The sequence below is a fragment of the Thermobia domestica genome, chromosome 2 (assembly GCF_964235325.1).
Source record: "Thermobia domestica chromosome 2, izTheDome1.hap1.1, whole genome shotgun sequence".
Classification (NCBI taxonomy): Eukaryota; Metazoa; Arthropoda; class Insecta; order Zygentoma; family Lepismatidae; genus Thermobia; species Thermobia domestica.
The window spans coordinates 85,957,618-85,976,270 of NC_137455.1; the positions used below are offsets into that span (position 1 = coordinate 85,957,618).

The 18,653-nt window shown below is 34.5% G+C and overlaps 1 protein-coding gene across 5 annotated transcripts in view; it reads right to left on the minus strand.

The window, feature by feature from the left end:
- Atg17 (autophagy-related 17) overlaps positions 1-18,653 on the minus strand; it is a 93,982-nt gene that overhangs the window by 5,186 nt on the left and 70,143 nt on the right. For 4 of the 5 annotated variants that reach the window (XM_081743628.1, XM_081743602.1, XM_081743613.1 and 1 more), the window contains exons 17-20: positions 11,844-11,934; positions 5,566-5,615; positions 4,289-4,422; positions 132-202 (exon numbers count right to left, since the gene is read on the minus strand). In XM_081743628.1, the coding sequence (XP_081599754.1) occupies positions 132-202; positions 4,289-4,422; positions 5,566-5,615; positions 11,844-11,934 (346 nt within the window). The remainder of the gene's footprint in view (positions 1-131; positions 203-4,288; positions 4,423-5,565; positions 5,616-11,843; positions 11,935-18,653) is intronic. The other variant, XM_081743621.1, reaches the window with a different exon arrangement.

The window sequence follows — 18,653 nt, forward strand, 5'->3', positions numbered from 1 at the left end:
CCTCCCTCACCAGGATAATAGAAATATTCTTCATGCATAGTATTTCTAATAACCTCATAATATACAAATAATTTAACATCTAAGTATTGCTACAATATTTAAGCTTATTTATACCAAAAATAGAATTTTACCTTTTTGGCTTGACAGTATTCCTTTTCTACAACTTCAGCAGTACAGTACATTCGTCTAGGAGATCCATCTACTAACAAAACGAAACAAAATTAATATTTGTATTCGGAATGTAAAGTAATTATATAATATTAACTACTAAAGAAAGAAGAGAAAAAACATTTAGAAAATACCTCACTATTTTGCAGAAATAAATGCAATACCTGTTTTTGTCCTCTGGTGGGGAAATATAAGGCACTATGGGCATGTAGACAGCGTCAGTAGTTGCTAGTAAGCGTATGATGAAAAGTGTACTAAATGCTTATCGAATTTTGAACTGTTACGAAATCACGGAACGACTTAAGCAGTAGTATTAAGCCATTTTCATTGATTCTCTTATAGAGTAATGCATTACAAATAACTGCCACAGACAAATACATTGTTATCTAACAGTAACACCTACAACGTCGCCTTCGTGATGTTGTGAAGTGCAAACGACTCAACCTATAGGGAACGAAAACTTGATAGCTGCATTAAGACAACGTACTTCCATTCTTCGCACCTGACTCCAGGTTTCTTCACCATATCTAACATTCCTCTAGTTTGCAAGGCTCCGTATTCTCACGACTTGGCTCCTGATTTTTAACGGTTCTTAAGCTGAAAACGCTTCTTAAAGGAACCCGATTTGAGTTATATGAAGACATTATGCGGGACATGATGACTCAGCAATACTTCACTCACAAGGAACTTATTGGCTATTGGAGAAGAGCTACTGGGAGAAATATTGCTTAACCCCAAAGAGACTACTTTGGAAAATAATTGTGGTTTCAAAGCTCCAAGTGAGTAATAGTATCTTTTACCGGCTGCTTTTTGAATAGACCATGTACATTTAAGCTTTTCGATAATCTATAGGTTGTCGTCAAAGAGGAAAAGAAGACTAAATGCTAATGTTTACAAATCGGCGCCAAAAAGCCAGGTAAATGCAACAGCTGACTTTTAATGCACATTAGTACGTTGTGGAAAACCGAAATATGCAAAAAACATAAATTCCTCTTCGTACAGTACATCATTTCAATTTAACTGATGACTACATTACTATTGGATACCAAACTTTACATGCAGTTTTCCTACAATTACGAAAATGACATTATGGTACCGCGTTTTTTTTTTTTTTTTTTTTTTTTTTAATTGTTTCATTTTGCTTTTAGCGTAGCAATTTGCGAAACAAATTTAAATTTACATCACAGTTTAACAATTTTTACTTATAATTTTTATCAAATCTGATTATTTACTAAACACATTTGTAAAGGGCATTCGAAAAAATAGTGCTTAAGGTAGATAAATAAACACGCACATCTATTAAACAATGCCCAGATAAACAAGCACATTCTATTAAAGAATATATACTTTCTGCAGCACCTTCTTAATTTAACTAGAAATGTAAAAGCCATATAGAAACACTATCATTACACAGATGTGCTAATGATAAATATTGCAGAATGTAGGCTTTGTATGGGCTTACATCTCAAAGAGATATAAACAAGTACGTTCAAAGCATACTTGAAAATGCCGTTGCGCACTGACTTAAAATCACAGGATTCGGAATCAACACTGAAGTTTTGAAATGTTCTTTGCAAGATTTTTTCTTTTTATAAATGCCCACAGTATTTCTGTGAATACGTTAAAAAAAATGCAAGGAATTAAGTCCGAAAATCACGCGAACAGTGTCTTACATACATTGGTTGTAGTGTCATTACTTAGATAGGCGAGCAATCCTTCATACAGTACATACTGAAAAATCACCACATGTTCTGACGGTGGGGTCTTGACACTTGGCAACTTTTCGACAAAAGATATATCATTCTCTTCTGAACGTAAATATTCATAGAATTACTATTACTACTACTGCTGACTTACTTACGCATTGTCTCTTTTATCCCATCTCAGTCAACAACACGATACGCTTTGTAATGCATACCATATACGTATCTAACTTCTGTAATATCAATGGATCAGGACACTAGTTTTTTCCAAATTTCTTTCACAGCAGCACTGACAAACCGTCGCAACGAGTACCATCGAACACACATGAAGCGTACAGTTTCAATTCATGATGTTAAATCATGATGGGAACAGCGTTCAAGGATTTGGAAAATGTACTGCTGCGGAACCTATTGATGGATAAATGAGACATGGTAGAGATACAAGTTATCCCATGGGACTCGAGCACTTGAAGAAGTCCCTTATTTGTGTTTTGAAGATAATGCCGCTCTGAATCTAAATGCAACAGAAGAGTAAAAAGTTCCCTGTAGTGTGTTATAATGTAGTGTAGTTGTTAGTCGACGTGGCATTTAGCATTGTTCGACTCTTAGTGAGAGCGCACAAGTTATTTGGTAGTACGCAGAAACAGAATCGACAAGGATCTTGTATCATTTAAGAAAACCAAAAAATAGTGTGATCATTGTCTTACGACTGACAGTGAGGGAAATGGTGATGACAACCCCGGCGTCTCGGAGAAGATTGTCTAAAACGTAAAAAGAAGTGTTTCTAAAGTGAGTATCCATTGTGCAAGTTTGATCTATGTTCATTTTCTATTAATTTAAGGAATCAGAAAGGTGAACATTTTTGTCCGTACACAGTGTATAAGTTCGTCTATTCCATTTGCATATATTTTGCAAATACTTTTCTATCATGTCTTAATGGGAGGCAACCACGCAATGTTACAAATTTAACAGATTTAGACATTGCAAAACCACGCTCAGGAATTGTGACTATCATTCTACTTACAGGTTTCTGTAATTCCTGAATCTTTAAATTTCAAGCTTTCGACTTTCCCCTGGAGTCTTGGTCACGGAGGTTAAAAACAGGAAGAAAAAGAATAGAAACATCAAGGAATAAAAAGGAACGGACTTACCAAGGGGGAGAGCTGTGTGGAAAACACTTTGACACGCGCGTCAGCGATCTGCAGATGTTCTTGAAGCAAACTAAAGTATGGCGGAGTCAGTTTGTGCGCCTTTTATGTTTCTGTTGGAAGGTTGCCAATTCATGTTATTTTTATTATTATGCCAATATTGTGAAAATTTTGTGATAACCGCATCCCATTCGTTACTTAGCCATCCCCCCCCCCCTTTTTTTTTTTTTAATGAATAAATAAATTTTCAAAAATCAGTCTTTCTACTTCATTTCTAGCTCCAAATAAAATTTTTGGATCTTCTACCCTGTGTTGCGTTCTTTTAAATGTTTCGATAAACCTAACACCGGATTTTCCGCTTTCGAATCTCTAATGTGTTCCTTTACTCGGACTTTTAAATTTCATTTCGTTTTGCCTATGTAACCCTCTTGGCAACTGCATTTTATTTCATAAATACCCAATTTTTCATTGGAATCTGTGTAATAACTCTCAAATTGGGCGATGTCCTTTTCTAAAGTTTTAGGTGGTTTTAAAGCTGTACGTAAACCGTATTGTGTGTAAATTCTATTTAATGCAGTTGTCAATCTAGGAAAAATAGGCAATCCTATCCATCTTTTATCCTTCATGTCAACTTACATTCCTTCCAACCCGATTATACCAATTATTTAATAATGAAGCTGGGTATCCATTCAGACTACCCAGTTTCATCAGATATTCCATCTCTGGCTGTAAATCTGTTTTTAAGGAAGTAAGACGTATGGCTCCCAAAAGAAATTCTTCCAAATATTTGCTTTGGTACCTGCTGAATGTGCAGATTTAAAATTGAATGTACCGTGTACCTGCTACACGAATTCGAAACAGCTAACAAGAGATGCCACACATTCCGCCATATTCGATATTTCGCATGAAATTTGAGTGTACACTGGCTGTGCTTTGTACAACCTGAAGTATCTATATGGAGTTTTATTGAAATATAAGTTTAAGATAAAACTTGTGTGTTGCAGTGTGATCTCCATGCGAAATGAAGTGTGGGTAGATACTTGTCTGCTCATAATACGCATTTAAATATTGGAATATCATTGTGGACATTATGAACTGTCCACTGGTACTGTACATAATGAACACAAATACTAATGTCTGAAATTCGTACCAATCTTTTCGTTACCATGATAAATAGTTCCAACACAAAAATTAAATCTAAAATTAGATCCTAGAAACGAGTTATTTTTGATCAAAAGAATTTTACTTCTAATAAATCTTCTTTCTAACCTGAATGAGTGCGAAGTCCTAACGGCTCCAGACAATCACTATGTAAAAAGTAATAAATTGAAGATTCTTGATAAATAGCATAATTTTGGTGTTCTTCATCCCACACTACTAATATAGCTTCTCCTGCATTGCAGCTGTAAGAATAATAATAATAATTAGTTACATTCAACGACATAGTGTATTTTTAATATTTTCTTATGTTGTTTATAATATTGTGAATAAATAGTGTGGCGTCATCAGAGGTCTTCCAATCTCCAAGATTGACCAAAAGTGTTCTTTGTCTTAGGTTTGGTCAAAAATAATAATTTCCACGAAATTTGTAAAGAGGACTCTACAGGTTATAAAAGCGTATGAAAAGTAAATACAATCCACAGCAGACTAATTACAGAATATTGCAGTCATCGTACACTCAGGCGAAAAGAATCTCAATTAAGGGAACCGCAATTTTTTTTCTGCAAAAGGGTTAAAGAAGTACATATATTCAATGATGTCAAGAAACTAATCTCGTAGTGTCCACCATTATTGTGTATTATTATTGGAACGAATCGTTATGAAAATATTTTAGAGCGAATTTTACAACCGGATGTCCTTTCTGACGCCAACCCTCACCATTTATCCGTCCCTAAAAATGGCACTGAATTGTGCTGAAGTTTGGCGGAGAAATTAAAGCAAAAATACAGATAAAAGGACAAGATATTATTATTATATTAAAAAAATGCATTTAAATATATTGGTTCAGTTCTTATTAAGGACGGGAGTTCGGATGTTGAAACAAGCCATATAATTAATGTGAAATGGATGAACTGGAAGAAGATATCAGGTGTTCTTGCGATAAAAGAATCCGCGCCAGAGTTACAAGATAAGCCTATAATACCATAGTAAGACCCATTACGTTATAGCGAAAGAAACGGGGAATCAATGAAGAAGATGCAAGACAAGCAACTAGATGTCACTGAAATGAAAGTGCTAAGACGGATGGATGATGTCATCAGGGTGGACAAGATAAATGAAGGAACAGGAGGCAACGAAGCAGTGTTAAGGTAATTGAGACTTGGAAGAAAGTACAAGAAAGAAGATTACAGTGGTATGGTCACATCATGAAAAGAAATGAGGATTATGTGGGCAATAAAGTGGCGAAAATGGTGGTAAAGAGCACATACACACAATAACTTAAATTGTGTTAATACGAGCTTCGAAGAAAAGAGGTTACCAGGTAATTTTTATTATTAGGTATTTACGCTATATAGAAGACAATAATTTAAAAATAAAATACTTACGAAGAGACGCTAACTTTTCCTTGCTGAATGAGAGACGTTGTGCTCCTCGACTGGAAATAAATAAATATTTGTACATATCAGTTTTATTATTTAAAAACTAAGACATCATTTGCTACCTATTTGTATATATAGTAACAGTTATATGTTCAACACAATTTCTTCTCTCTTCATCCTATGAATTTGGGATTGGGAAAACGTAAAAGAAGGAAAGAAAATACACCGCTAATATTTGGTACAATCTACATGATCACTTTTGCACATTGATTTCGTTGTTCACTCATATCACCACTGCTGGATTAATAAAGGTTTAACTTGTCCTCAGAATATTTTTAGTTGAACACATACATGTTTACTAAAAACTTATCAAATTTTGACTGATACTGATAATGGGTGAACATGCAAACCATTTACAAATCTAATAAGTAAATAACATATTTTAAATGTTACAAATACTAAAATGGTCATTAATAATAATAATAATAAAAGTTTCGTCTGGCTATGCCAAACAGTCTCTAAGTAAAAAGGTAAGAAAAGGACAAAAGTGAAGAATAAAATCATAACTACCAGTGCCTATGAAATGTGAAGGATAAAACGGGTGAGCACTTTCTACTGAGCCCCTTACCAGTTTGAGCCTTCACAACCCCATATTTGTTGCCTTGTTACTTACGACTTAGGAAGCATCAGACGAAATATCAGGTTCTCATTAGTAACACACTAAATATTGAAAGCATTTAGGAAAGGATTGTTCCTTTCATTGGCTTTACCTGATACGTTGTGTGTCTGATGGCGGATTTCTTTATATACCTTTACAATAGCAACATTTTATAAGTCCTTGTAGTATAGTGCAAATTCATATTCTTTCGGGAAAATTAATTGAAAATATAAAAGTGTTTTAGAAATTCAGATGGCATCACTTCAATTATATGAGTTTCAATAATAGTATGACAAAAATTCTTGTATTTAAAAGAATATCAACTTCCCATTCACTCAAGGGTAGTGTAAATGGAGAATGCAAATTCAGGATTTCGTTTTTTCTACAATATACCCGGGTTTAACATGTTCACAGATCACAAAATATTTTATACGCTAATATCAAACATGTCACAGAAAGGTTGTAGATTAAAAATCAATAGGTTTTTATTTAAGCTAAACACACATTGCTTAGAACAGAAGTAATTCCTATCAAAACAACTTCACAGTGTATTTTAAGTCTAAAATTTTACATTTAATTATTATTCAACTACTGTTAACATGTAAAAAAATTCATGGGTTACTGCTCGTAAGTTATTTATGCAGTTTTACCTACTTTTAATGTTAGGCTTATTTTTTAGGCCATCAACACCTAAACTTTATCCCATATAAATAATATGTACCAAATAATTTTAACACCAATTAATAAATACCAGAGTGCTCTTTAATACCTCCCACATGAACTGAGATAAATTACAATGCATATATAAATTTTAAATATAAGAACCAATACCTATTATAATGCTGCAAAAATCTATCAAAAACACAATATAATATAGAATAGTCTATATAATTCTTTTTCTTCTTTTAACAATAAAATTTTATATTGTCCTGAGCTAGCGCCTATTACTGCAATATATTCCAACAACTACTAATTACATTTTTAATATAATGTATTGACTGATTACGCGATTTTTTGGAAGCTAAAATTAAGGAACTTGAAGATAATAATAAAAATAAAAGCATTCCGGACATCTATATGGGGATCAACGAATTTAAGAGAGGCTATCAACCTCGTGCTTATATATTAAAGAAAGCTGACGGAACAGTTCTTACTGATACAGATAGTGTCTTAAATAGATGGAAAGATTTCTTTGACGAATTGCTTAACATGCATCCAAAAATTAATGTTTGTAGAGAAAGAGAAATACACACCGCAGAACCGTACATCCCAGAACCTAACCGAATAGAAGTAAAAATTGCTATAAAGAAATTAAAGAAACACAAATCTCCGGGTGTAGACGAAGTTTCGGCTAGGTTAATTTTAGTTGGAGGCGAAAAATTATGGAACAAGATACATAAACTCATTGTCCTTATCTGGAACAAGGAAGAATTGCCATAAGAAAGGCTGCAAAACTGACTAATAATTATCGAGGCATTTCTCTTCTGTCAACGTCCTATAAAATCTTCTCAAACTTTCTATTAGCAAGCTTGACTACATACGCAGATGAAATTATTGGAGATTATCAGTGCAGATTTAGACGAAATCGATCAACTACCGACCAAATATTTACTATTCGACAAATACTCGAAAAGAAGTGGGAATACAATACCCCCGTGCATCAACTATTTATTAATTTTAGAAAGGCTTACGACTCGGTTAGGAGGGAAACATTGTATAACATTTTTACATAATTTGGAATACCGAAAGAGCTAATTAGATTAATTGAGATATGTTTAAATGAATCTCAAAGTAAAGTCCGGGTAGGAAAATTTTTGTCCACGAGCTTTCACGTCGAGAATGGCCTGAAAGAAGGAGATATCTTGTCGCCATTATTATTCAACTTTGTTCTGGAATACGCTATAAGGAAAATCAAAAATAGCAACCAGGGCCTAGAGTTGAATGGGGTTCACCAGGTTATGACATATGCTGTTGATGTACATTTAATAGGGGATGATCGGAGAACAATAGAAAGAAATGCAGGTGTCTTATTAAACGCTTGCAGGGACATGGGTTTAGAAGTAAATGCAGAGAAAACTAAATACATGGAAGTTCGTCGAGATCGTAATACGGCAAACTATGGATGCATTAACATATCGAATAATACTTTTAATATAACGGATACTTTCAAATATCTAGAATCAATATTAACAGAAGAAAACCATATTCACGAAGAAATTAAATGTCGCCAGAAAACAGGGAATTCGTGTTAATATTCAGTTCAAACTCTCTTGTCGTCGCGGACGATATCATGCCTGTTGTTCTGTATGGTTGCGAAACATAGTCGCTTACTCGGAAGGAAGAACACAGACTGAAAGTATTTGAGAACAAGATTCTGAGACAATTATTCGGACCCAAGAGAAACGGGAATAGGGAATGGCGGAAACTTCATAACGAGGAACTATATAATTTATACTGTTTACCAAACATTGTTAGGGTCATCAAGTCTAGGAGGCTCAGGTAGGTACGTCATGTAGCCAGGATGAAGCAAGTAGGAAAGCTTCAAAGTCTTAACTGGAAGACCAACCAGAAAACGACTATTAGAAAGACCTAGGCGCAAATGAAAGGACAATATTAAAATGGATCTCGCAGAAATAGGAATACAAAGTAGAAACTGGACCCAGCTGGCTAAGGACAGAAGTAAGTGGAGAGCTTTTGTGAATGCGGCATTGAACCTCCGGGTTCCATAGGCCATAGAGTTGATTAGAGTTTGATGTCGCTTTCAGCACTAATGCTATATCAGATGGAACCACCTGTGTAAGTGGAATGTGAACCACTAATCGGGTTTGCATCCGAGGCATATACCCCACCAGCTGGGTTTGAACCGAGGACCTTGGGCATTAGTCACGCTGGGAAAGTTTAATACAACATAATTATGGTTCGGTTTTGTATGATCTAGAACTTTGAAAATATGCATGCACTTATAGCCTAAAATATGGTCTAATAACGTCTAGAGAAGTTTAGAGAACTTTACACATCTTGAAATCATACTCAGTGAAGGACTGTATAACAGAAACGCTGGTTCGTTTCACAATAGTTCGGTTTAATGATACTATGAATGTTTCTTACAATTTCACAATTAAAATTAAATGCACATCGACAACACTATGCTCTTGTAGCTATAGAGAGCGCGCACACTCACAGACCAGGGTTGCTAACGAACAATCAACATTTAGTACTAAATTAGAGAGTGGAAAATCACTAAAAATCACTAAATGTAAATACTATATATATATATCGGGAGAGGAAGAGAATCTGAATTAACTTTATCAAACTATAATCGCTAGATACTATTCCTTCTCCCTAGTGTCCCGTAAGATTTCCCGTATCCAGAACAGGACAGTGGGGGGGGGGTCGAAAAGATTTCGGGCGAATAATTCAGTGGCGGCTGTCGAGAGGAGTCACACTGGTAACAATTATAATTTTATTGCTACAAGCTAAGAAAAGAAAGCTTATCCCATGCGCTAATTCCTTATAATGCATACAAGAATACATACATTATGTATGTCTTCCCTTAACTTAGCGATAAAATTTAAACATTTACCATGTGATCTCCCTCAAGAGCCGCCTCTGGATTACTTGAATTAATTTTACATCTGTAGTTGTTAGTACAGAAATGCTGTAATTATGTACTACATAGATGGAAATCATTTGGAATACCTTGAACGGTTAGCACAAATGTGTGACTTTTAATAACTTCTCAAAATTAAGAACTGATTACAAAATGAATACTTACGTCTATCAAGTGAATATAAAGCCTGCCTACCTGCAGAAGGCAAATCCATCTTTTTTTATGAAAGAAAAAAGGAAACTGAAAGTTCTGGGAAATCAATATGGATATTATGAACAGCGAGAACCTACAAACGATACGCACTCCATAAGATACCGAACGAAATTGCTAACTAAACTAATATAAGACTCCAACGAACTGTTTTAAAAATGTGTACCAAACAGCGGCGGTTAGCATTGTTGACCTTCCTGTTTATTGATATCTTTCTTAGAAACCTAAATTAGTTTACTGATTAGTGCAAGAAGAAAGTACAAGTGTCCAGACTTCAAATCCCATGAGCCAAAAATTTTCTCGTGAGAAATTAGTTAGGTTAAAAATTGTACAGATAATACGAAAGGATAGAAGTTTAGAGTGCTTGTACGTGATAATATCAAAAGATTTATATTCAACAAGTATGTCACAGATGAAACTTTCATCTGTACTGGTACATTTTATTAATACGTATATTAGTATGATTTCTTCCTCCTTTAAAATCATTGGGAACAAGCAACGTCAATGATACTGCCAGCGCCTCCGTACGTGACAAAACGTAGAAGCAGAGAATTATTATTTCTCCAGTTACTTCAGAAAACTACCTGCTCACAATAAGTAACTCACAATTTCATCCCATAACAGCAAACATAAAGAGACAGTGTCAAAGATACTCTCTGTTTACCCATGGTCATTTCAAGGCAGGGGTTGCTTTCAGAGTGGAACAAAAGATTTTGAACCGAAAAACATTTTTCCTTGTTATTTTAAAAATCATTTCCTTGTCATTTATCTGCATGAGAAATGAAACACCAAAAATCACTAGATTGTGCAGATTTACGCGAAGTACGTACTAGATCACTAGTTCAATGATAAAATCACTAAAACTAGTACGAAATCACTAAAAGTGGCATCCCTGTCACAGAAAACTATTTGAAACAGTTTCAAGTAACTACTCGATTTGCTTCTTCTTCTCCTAGAGTTGAGAAGTTACATTGAACTGCTATCTTTAAATAAATAAATAAAAAAGTTAGGACTAAACCCTCAGGAATGCCAGGTTCTCAAAATATTTCTCATACTCGAAAAATATCAGTACGCTTAGTGTTAAGAAAAAAGTCTTATCATAAGAAACAATGATGATTTTAGGGGATAGCAATAAACAAAATTCTCCATAAGTCATATCTTTGATCGTATTCAACGTGAATTAATGTGGCTGTATATGAAAAAAAAAAAAAATCACCAAATGCAGTAAAGAAACTGGACTTCAGGTATCACTGCAGGGAACGAGACGGAGACTGAAGTGGCAATTTCTCTTTTCGAAGTAGGTGCTATGCTAGATCAAGAACCATTACCCTTATACTGTACAGTACTCGTTCAAATTCCTCTACACAATGTCACATACTTGTAAGGAAGGAAGTTCCACATAATCTTGTCTCAACGTTGGCAAATATATTTCTGAGCAATTAGTGAAATTTGTCGAAATAGGATCAAAAGTACGATATACTTAGGACTCAAATATGACCTAAAGCCAAAATATACTTGAAATATGTATTCATATTACCAATAAAAACACTATTTTCTTACTAAAAACCGTCAGAAACATGTTTATATTTAATCACACGTAAAAAGACGCCAGGATAAAAAATATGACATGTCACAGAAATCCGAACCTTACGTATAACAATAATTACAATCATTTATTTCCAGAATTTGTCTTACCAGAAAATATTATAATAATCTATTAAAATCGTTTTCCATTTCATTTACGAAATCCATGCTAAAGTTTAGAGTATTAGTGAAATACAAGACTGTATAATAATAATAACTCACTAGTTTTTCCCTGAGTTGATGCTCGTAAACACTCTGTCTAGCTGGATCTGGACTCGTTGCGGCATCTCTACTTCCACTGGCACTGGCTTCCCTGAAATTCAGCAAACACACATAAGACATATTCTAAACTTTTTCCGACTATAAACATATATTAGTACAAGCAATATGTATCCGAAGTACTGCTACCTACAAAGTACTATTCAAACACAACAAGTGTTCTAATATTTTCACTCATTGGTTAATTTTGAAAGTGTTTATTCATACACATATCAGATAGTCTAAAAAAGACTGAGCCTCTTGCGCACGAGATGGCGTTGGTGCCCCAAATCTGACAATATGAGTCGCAGCGAGTCAAGCCTAATTATTTGACAGCTGACAGTAGAAACTAGTAGATGTACAAAAAGTGTTGGCATTCTTATAGTCAGACGAAAGGTACTGCGTCATGAAGATGAGTGAACTTTTCGCAAAATTGCGTTACATCTAAAAAATTTATTTCGAAACAGGCGCAAAGGCTGAGTAGGCCAGTGAAGAAAATTGTGTTGTTTATGAGCAAGATACGTTATCAATAGCCAAAAGGATAGTTCAGTCACTTTCGATGTCCCAAGATGTTCCTTGCAGTGGGCGACCAATCACAGGAAAAGTAGATGATATTTCGGCAAAAGTCGAGCAGGATCAACATGTAAGCAGTCATGTATTACCAATGACTTAAACTTCCATCACGAAACAGTGTTAAACCATTTGGAGAAAGCGGTTACAAAAAGAAGCTCGACGTTTGGGTGCTATAAGATCTGACTCAGAAACATTTACTCGATCGAATTTCTATCCGTTAATCTCTATTGAAACATAATGAACACGAGCCATTTCAGAAGCAGTTGATCACGAGCGATAAAAGGAGGATAATCTATGCCAATAATGTGTGACAAAGATCGTGGTTGAAGTGAGTAGTAGTTCCACAGTTTGTGGAAAAGCTCACACTGATGCTCAGGAACGTTATGTTGCATTTGTGGGACAAGAAGGCATCATACATTATGCGCTGCTGCCGCCGGGCAGAATGATAGACTCGGATCTGTACTGTCGAAATTAGCGCGAGTGCATCTAGTAATTCAAAAGCAACGGCCGGAACTGGTCAACAGAAAGGATGTTGTATACCATGCTGCTAACGCCAGACCACAAACATCCGTAACGACCCGTCAAAAATTGAGATAACTGGCTGAGAGGATTAATGCATCCATCATATAGACCAGACCTGGCATCGTCAGACTATAATTTGTTTCGATCTCTCCAGAACTCCGAGAATGGTGTTAAGCACGTTTCAAAACAGGCCCGTGAAAATATGTCACAATTGTTTGTCCAGAAACCATAGTTCTACAGTAACGGGATTATGGTGCTGCAGGAACAATGACAGGTCATAGAACAAAAATTTTGCATGTGTGGTTTTATAATGATTTTTTCAAATCACACACAAACACACACAAATATCAATTTTGACCTCTAAAGGTGCAATACTTTTTAGACAACCTGATAGGTCGTTTGTTCTGTTAGTAATGTTACAGGGTCTCTCGCAGATCCTGTAGAGTCTACTATTTAGGGAAGCGAATGCGGTTAGCTAAAACTGTGTCATCAGATAACTATGTGTACAGTTTTTTCGTCGAAAGCAGATCTTTGATATAGTCTCTTAATTGCACTAAATTTTTTTCTTGTTTTTGTATAGTACTATTACATTATTATGGCATATAAAATAGATTAGTTATAAGTTCTACGATGTGCACGTAAAGCTAAGAAAAAGAGCAGGCTCTTTCCAAAAAGAACATGGGCCTACTTGTACACCGAAGACAAACATGTTAACAAAACGATTATATGGGAATCATGAGCATGGAAAATCCCAAAATGACGAGAATATCGTCTAGAATTGAAAGAAAGACAAAGAAATGTGTTCCTCTTCATCCCTCAAATACTTAAGTAGTGATATAGCGTTCTTACTGACTTTCTGAAAATTGATTCTATATATCTTTGATACTTTACACAGCCTTTAGCTTTCTTTTCCACTTTTTTTTTATTTTTATTTTTTATTTTTAAATTGCAAATACACACAACACAACTCTATAAATTAAGATACTAATCGTCTCAGCATATTTACGATAGGATACACAAGAAGTAATTATGGGGACATAAATCCATTAAGCTATCATTATGAGACGGAAGAAAAGAAATACAATAAAACGTGTAATGTAGAAGTCTTGTAATTTATATTAATGAAGTACAGAACTCGCGGTTCATCTCTCATGATTTAAATAAACCAGGTCGCATATCGTTTGGTTATCGATGTTATCGATGTATTGTCAATTTTTACCCTCTTAAATATATTTCGGGAAATGGAGTGAGAACAGAAATCTTAGAGAATATCGGCTTGATACTGTCTTGAAAACTTTACTTTCACAAGCGCTTTAGTTTTATAATTATCTCAAGTATGAAAATACTTTTAATGCTTTAAAGAAGAAGGTACTGATTTTGATTAAAAATGGTGCGTTTTTCAGCGCTACTTTCAGATTAAACCACGGAAAAAGACTTTCCATTTGGTGATGATATTTGATGGAAGGTAGTCAGTAACGATATTTACACACATGCTTTGGAGATGCATACAATAAACACCATAACAATAAGATCAAATTATTAACTCACATAATGAAATCAACTGTTCAATTTAGTTTGCAAAATAAATATGAAACGCAACAAACATCAACCTACTACAGAAATAATAAACTAGGAATAAAATACAGTAAACTACTTACCGATTCGTTCATTATTTTACATTTTAATTAAGGTTTTCTCATTACTCTGAATTAACGTTTTTAGTCAATTTTGTTATAAATATAGAAAAAAAAATGGAATATGAGGACTTAAAAAAAATTAACAGAAGGTAACACTGAAAAATCATAAGAAATTCGCATGCTGCCCAAGCCTAGTAAACCATAAACGAACTACGGTTATTAACTATAATCAGTAATTCTGAACATAAATTAACTACGATTCAGCTTAACCTTGATACAAACAGTCTCCATATTTTAATTACTGAAGTCACTTTGTTTTGTGTACAGCAAGGAATTTTTCAGTCAGCGGCATTGAATATAAAAATCCGAAAGGCTCCAATGGAAATTCCTGACTTTATCAATCAAGATACCAATAATATTTACTGCTAAGGTTTAATGTCATGTAGATAGTTCTTGAGTTACAAACTAAGTAATTCTTTTTGACGAATTTCTCATGATCTATGAAAACAAGTTTCAAATGTGACAAGTGGTACCACAGCTGATGACGGCAGTGAATCTAACCTCAGCAGTAAGAAATAGTAACTTAAATGCTCTGTCATTCAGCTCGTATTGAGTAAAATCATGGAAGAATATATCTTCCGGCATCCATTTCGATGCAAAATATTCATATATGCAACTATCCGAGAATATGACACACGAGGATTTGCCATTTCCAAGAAAGGGATCTTGTGTGTGCCTAACCAGATACCAAAGGCCACAACGAGTCTAATTCCTGAGAGCAAGATGCAGGCCAATCAACAATCTACCACCAGTCGTACCTGGAAATAATTCTGCAAGTAAGGCCACTGTCTCCCGCTTATATCCAATCCAAAGGACCACTGCATTGAAACTGGCACTTTCGGTGATTATCATTAAGTGCCATTGTTAACGAGGATTTTAATCTAGTAAGCGACATAAAATCCATAGGCTGTTATTTCACCCCATTGTTCACAGAGCTACAAACACACAAAATTCTACATAATTCAAGTTTATTTACTACCAAAGTTCTCAAAATTTCTCAAAAACTGCGATGAGTGACATTTGTCTGATTGGAATTTGTGGTGATTTACATGATCAAGGACGTTAGTTAAGGTGTCATTTTAAAGTTTATGAAAAGAGATTTCAAATGGTATACGACACTATAGATTTATCTTTTAAAAATCTATTGTGAATTTCATTTTTAAAAAGAAAAAGCCTGTTTTCAAAATTTTCGAAAAATTATAAAAGATGTTCAGAATGTTCTGATTGAATCCCCAAAGATTTATTTAGATATCAGCATGAGATCAGTTCATTTGATTACAGAGTTTCCACTTCCAAACGCGAAGTTGAAAATTATGTTAACTTAGGTTCCTGTAAAATAAACGGAGATAAATTTTCTACTCTTCCAGAAATTGCAAGAACTACAAAAGTGGTTAACAAACATGGAGGGATACATAACTGTGAAGCATTCTTGAGTAACCAGATTAGACCTAAAAAGATATACTAGTTTTCTGATGGATCTAGTAGTCAGTACAACGTGGAAAAAAAAAAAAATATAAACTTACATTCACATAAAGTTGATTTTGGCATAGAGGCTGAATAGCATTTTGCTGCAACAACCACTGGAAGGGGGCCTCTTCTGATGGGATTAGTAGCACAGTTAAGAACTTGGCAACTCGAGCAAGTCTGTAGTCCATATAATATAATTCTTACGTCCTTCCAATTTTTTGACTGAGCAGCGGCAAACTTTACTGCAATGCATTTTACATTTGTCAGTCACGAAGAGCTCACCGACTCAGCAACATTCCTATAAGATCATTCAGCAAAGCACAAACAATTCCTGGGACACAGAAATGTCATGCGTTCATTCCTCTCAAACTTCTTGTTAAGGTATCTTAGTATCGCCAAAATTCATTGGAACAGACACTCACCAAATTTGACAAGCTGGCACTTTGCTGGCTAAATTTGACATATGTGGATACATAACTACAATTTCTAACGTATGTTATGGGGAAAGATGAAGAGCAAGATGTAGTGGAATGTTTCTTTATCCAGCTGGTCCATATCAATCTTTTTGTACCCTGGGAAGCTAGATTTCCCTGGATTCGTGCACTGGATGTGCTATGTACGGTGAACTCTGTAATCTCTATATGATTATTTTGGATGGCAAAAGCAACTAACGTGACAACTAAGCTCGGGAATCGAACTTGGAATTTGTAGACTCGGGAATCGTAGACTGACAGCTTTGCTATAGCATCGTAGACTGACAGCTTTGCTAATATTAATTTGAATCCATATAAAGTTATTTAAACTCATAAACTCCCATAACTTCGTTTGAAAATAAAAAATATAACACAATCATATAAAAAATAACCACACTTTAATAAAACCTACAATTAATTTATGCTCAAATATTAATAAAATAATTAAACTTATGTAACTTTTTATAATTACATACTACTCAATAACACTTTCTTTAAATTTTATTCACCAAAAATAACAACATAAATATATAAATATAACTATAACTTATCAAATATACTCAAATTAAATTACATTCATGAATTCCTTCATCATGTCTTACATGCATCATCCGCCTAGTATAAATTTCTTTATATTATACTTTCTATAATAAAATAAATCACTAAAATATAGCACTTTCAATATAACCTATAATACAATAATTTATTACAGTTATTTGTAATAAAACAAAATTCCGTTTTGATTAAATCACATCACAATTTACTCACACACACACACACAAAAAAAAAAAACTTGGTGTGCAAATAACTTTATATGTATTCAAATTAATATTAGCAAAGCTGTCAACGCACAAATGCTAAACAAATTCCAAGTTCGATTCCCGAGCTTGGTAATCACGTTAGTTTCTTTTGCCATCCGCAATAATTCTTATATCCTAAGAGGCCGAGTATTTTTACCTTGCCTGACAAAGACCTAGTCACAACCTAAAAGTATTTCAAGTTCACTCCAAACTTCACTTCAAGTTGAGAACAGTGTTCAGTAAAGGCCTTTCATCTCTTCATAACGGACATATATACAGGGTGTTAATGAACCATACCGACAAACTGTAAGAGGTGATTCCTTACATCAAAATAAGAGAAAAAGTTCATATGGATCTATACCGAAAAGTGCATAGTTTCAGAGCTAGGGCTGTCCAAAACCGAGAAAAAGCCAAGTTTCAAGAGGCCCTATTTCGAATTCTAGAAACTGTGGATGGTGGTCCTTATGAGTTTAAAGGAAGTCACGCATACGCAATCCAAAAATGCATATTTCATTAATGTTCAATGGCTGTACAGAGTATTCCCTGCAATGTGAAATTCCCAGACATGGCATTAACCGAAGTTTGATGATTGGTCCGAAGTAGGCAAACAATAAGTCTTCATAGCAGTGAACATGGAATCCTTTGACACGATGTCGGAAGTGTTAAGGATCGTCAGCAGCATGGTTTCTCGTATTCAGGAGAACTTATTCTGCAATGTTTTCTTTCACGCTTATACGTGAAGAAAACGTGAAATATATTGTCACGAAATACGTCGGCGCATCATACGTTATTCAGAACACAAAAAGACATGAAGCTGCCGGTTCTTAACACTTCCGACTTCCCTCCGAAGCACTGGATGTCCATAGTTGTGAACATTTACTTCCTTTCTACTTTGGGTCCTCCCTGAAATCAGGATATATCTGAAAACCCCATTGAGATCATATGTGAGAATTACACCCCTGTAGAGTTATTGAAAATTGACCAAATATTCACTTTTGGACTATGTATGCGTGGCTTTCTTTATGCTGCTAAGAACCATCATCCACAGTTTCTGGAATTCGAAATAGGACCTCTTGAAAATTAGCTTTTGTGCTATTTTGGACAGCCCTAGCTCTGAAACTATGCACTTTTCGACATAAATGCATATGAACTTTTTCTCTTATTTTGATGCGAGAAATCACCTCTTACCCTATATATATATATATATATATATATATATATATATATATATATATATATATA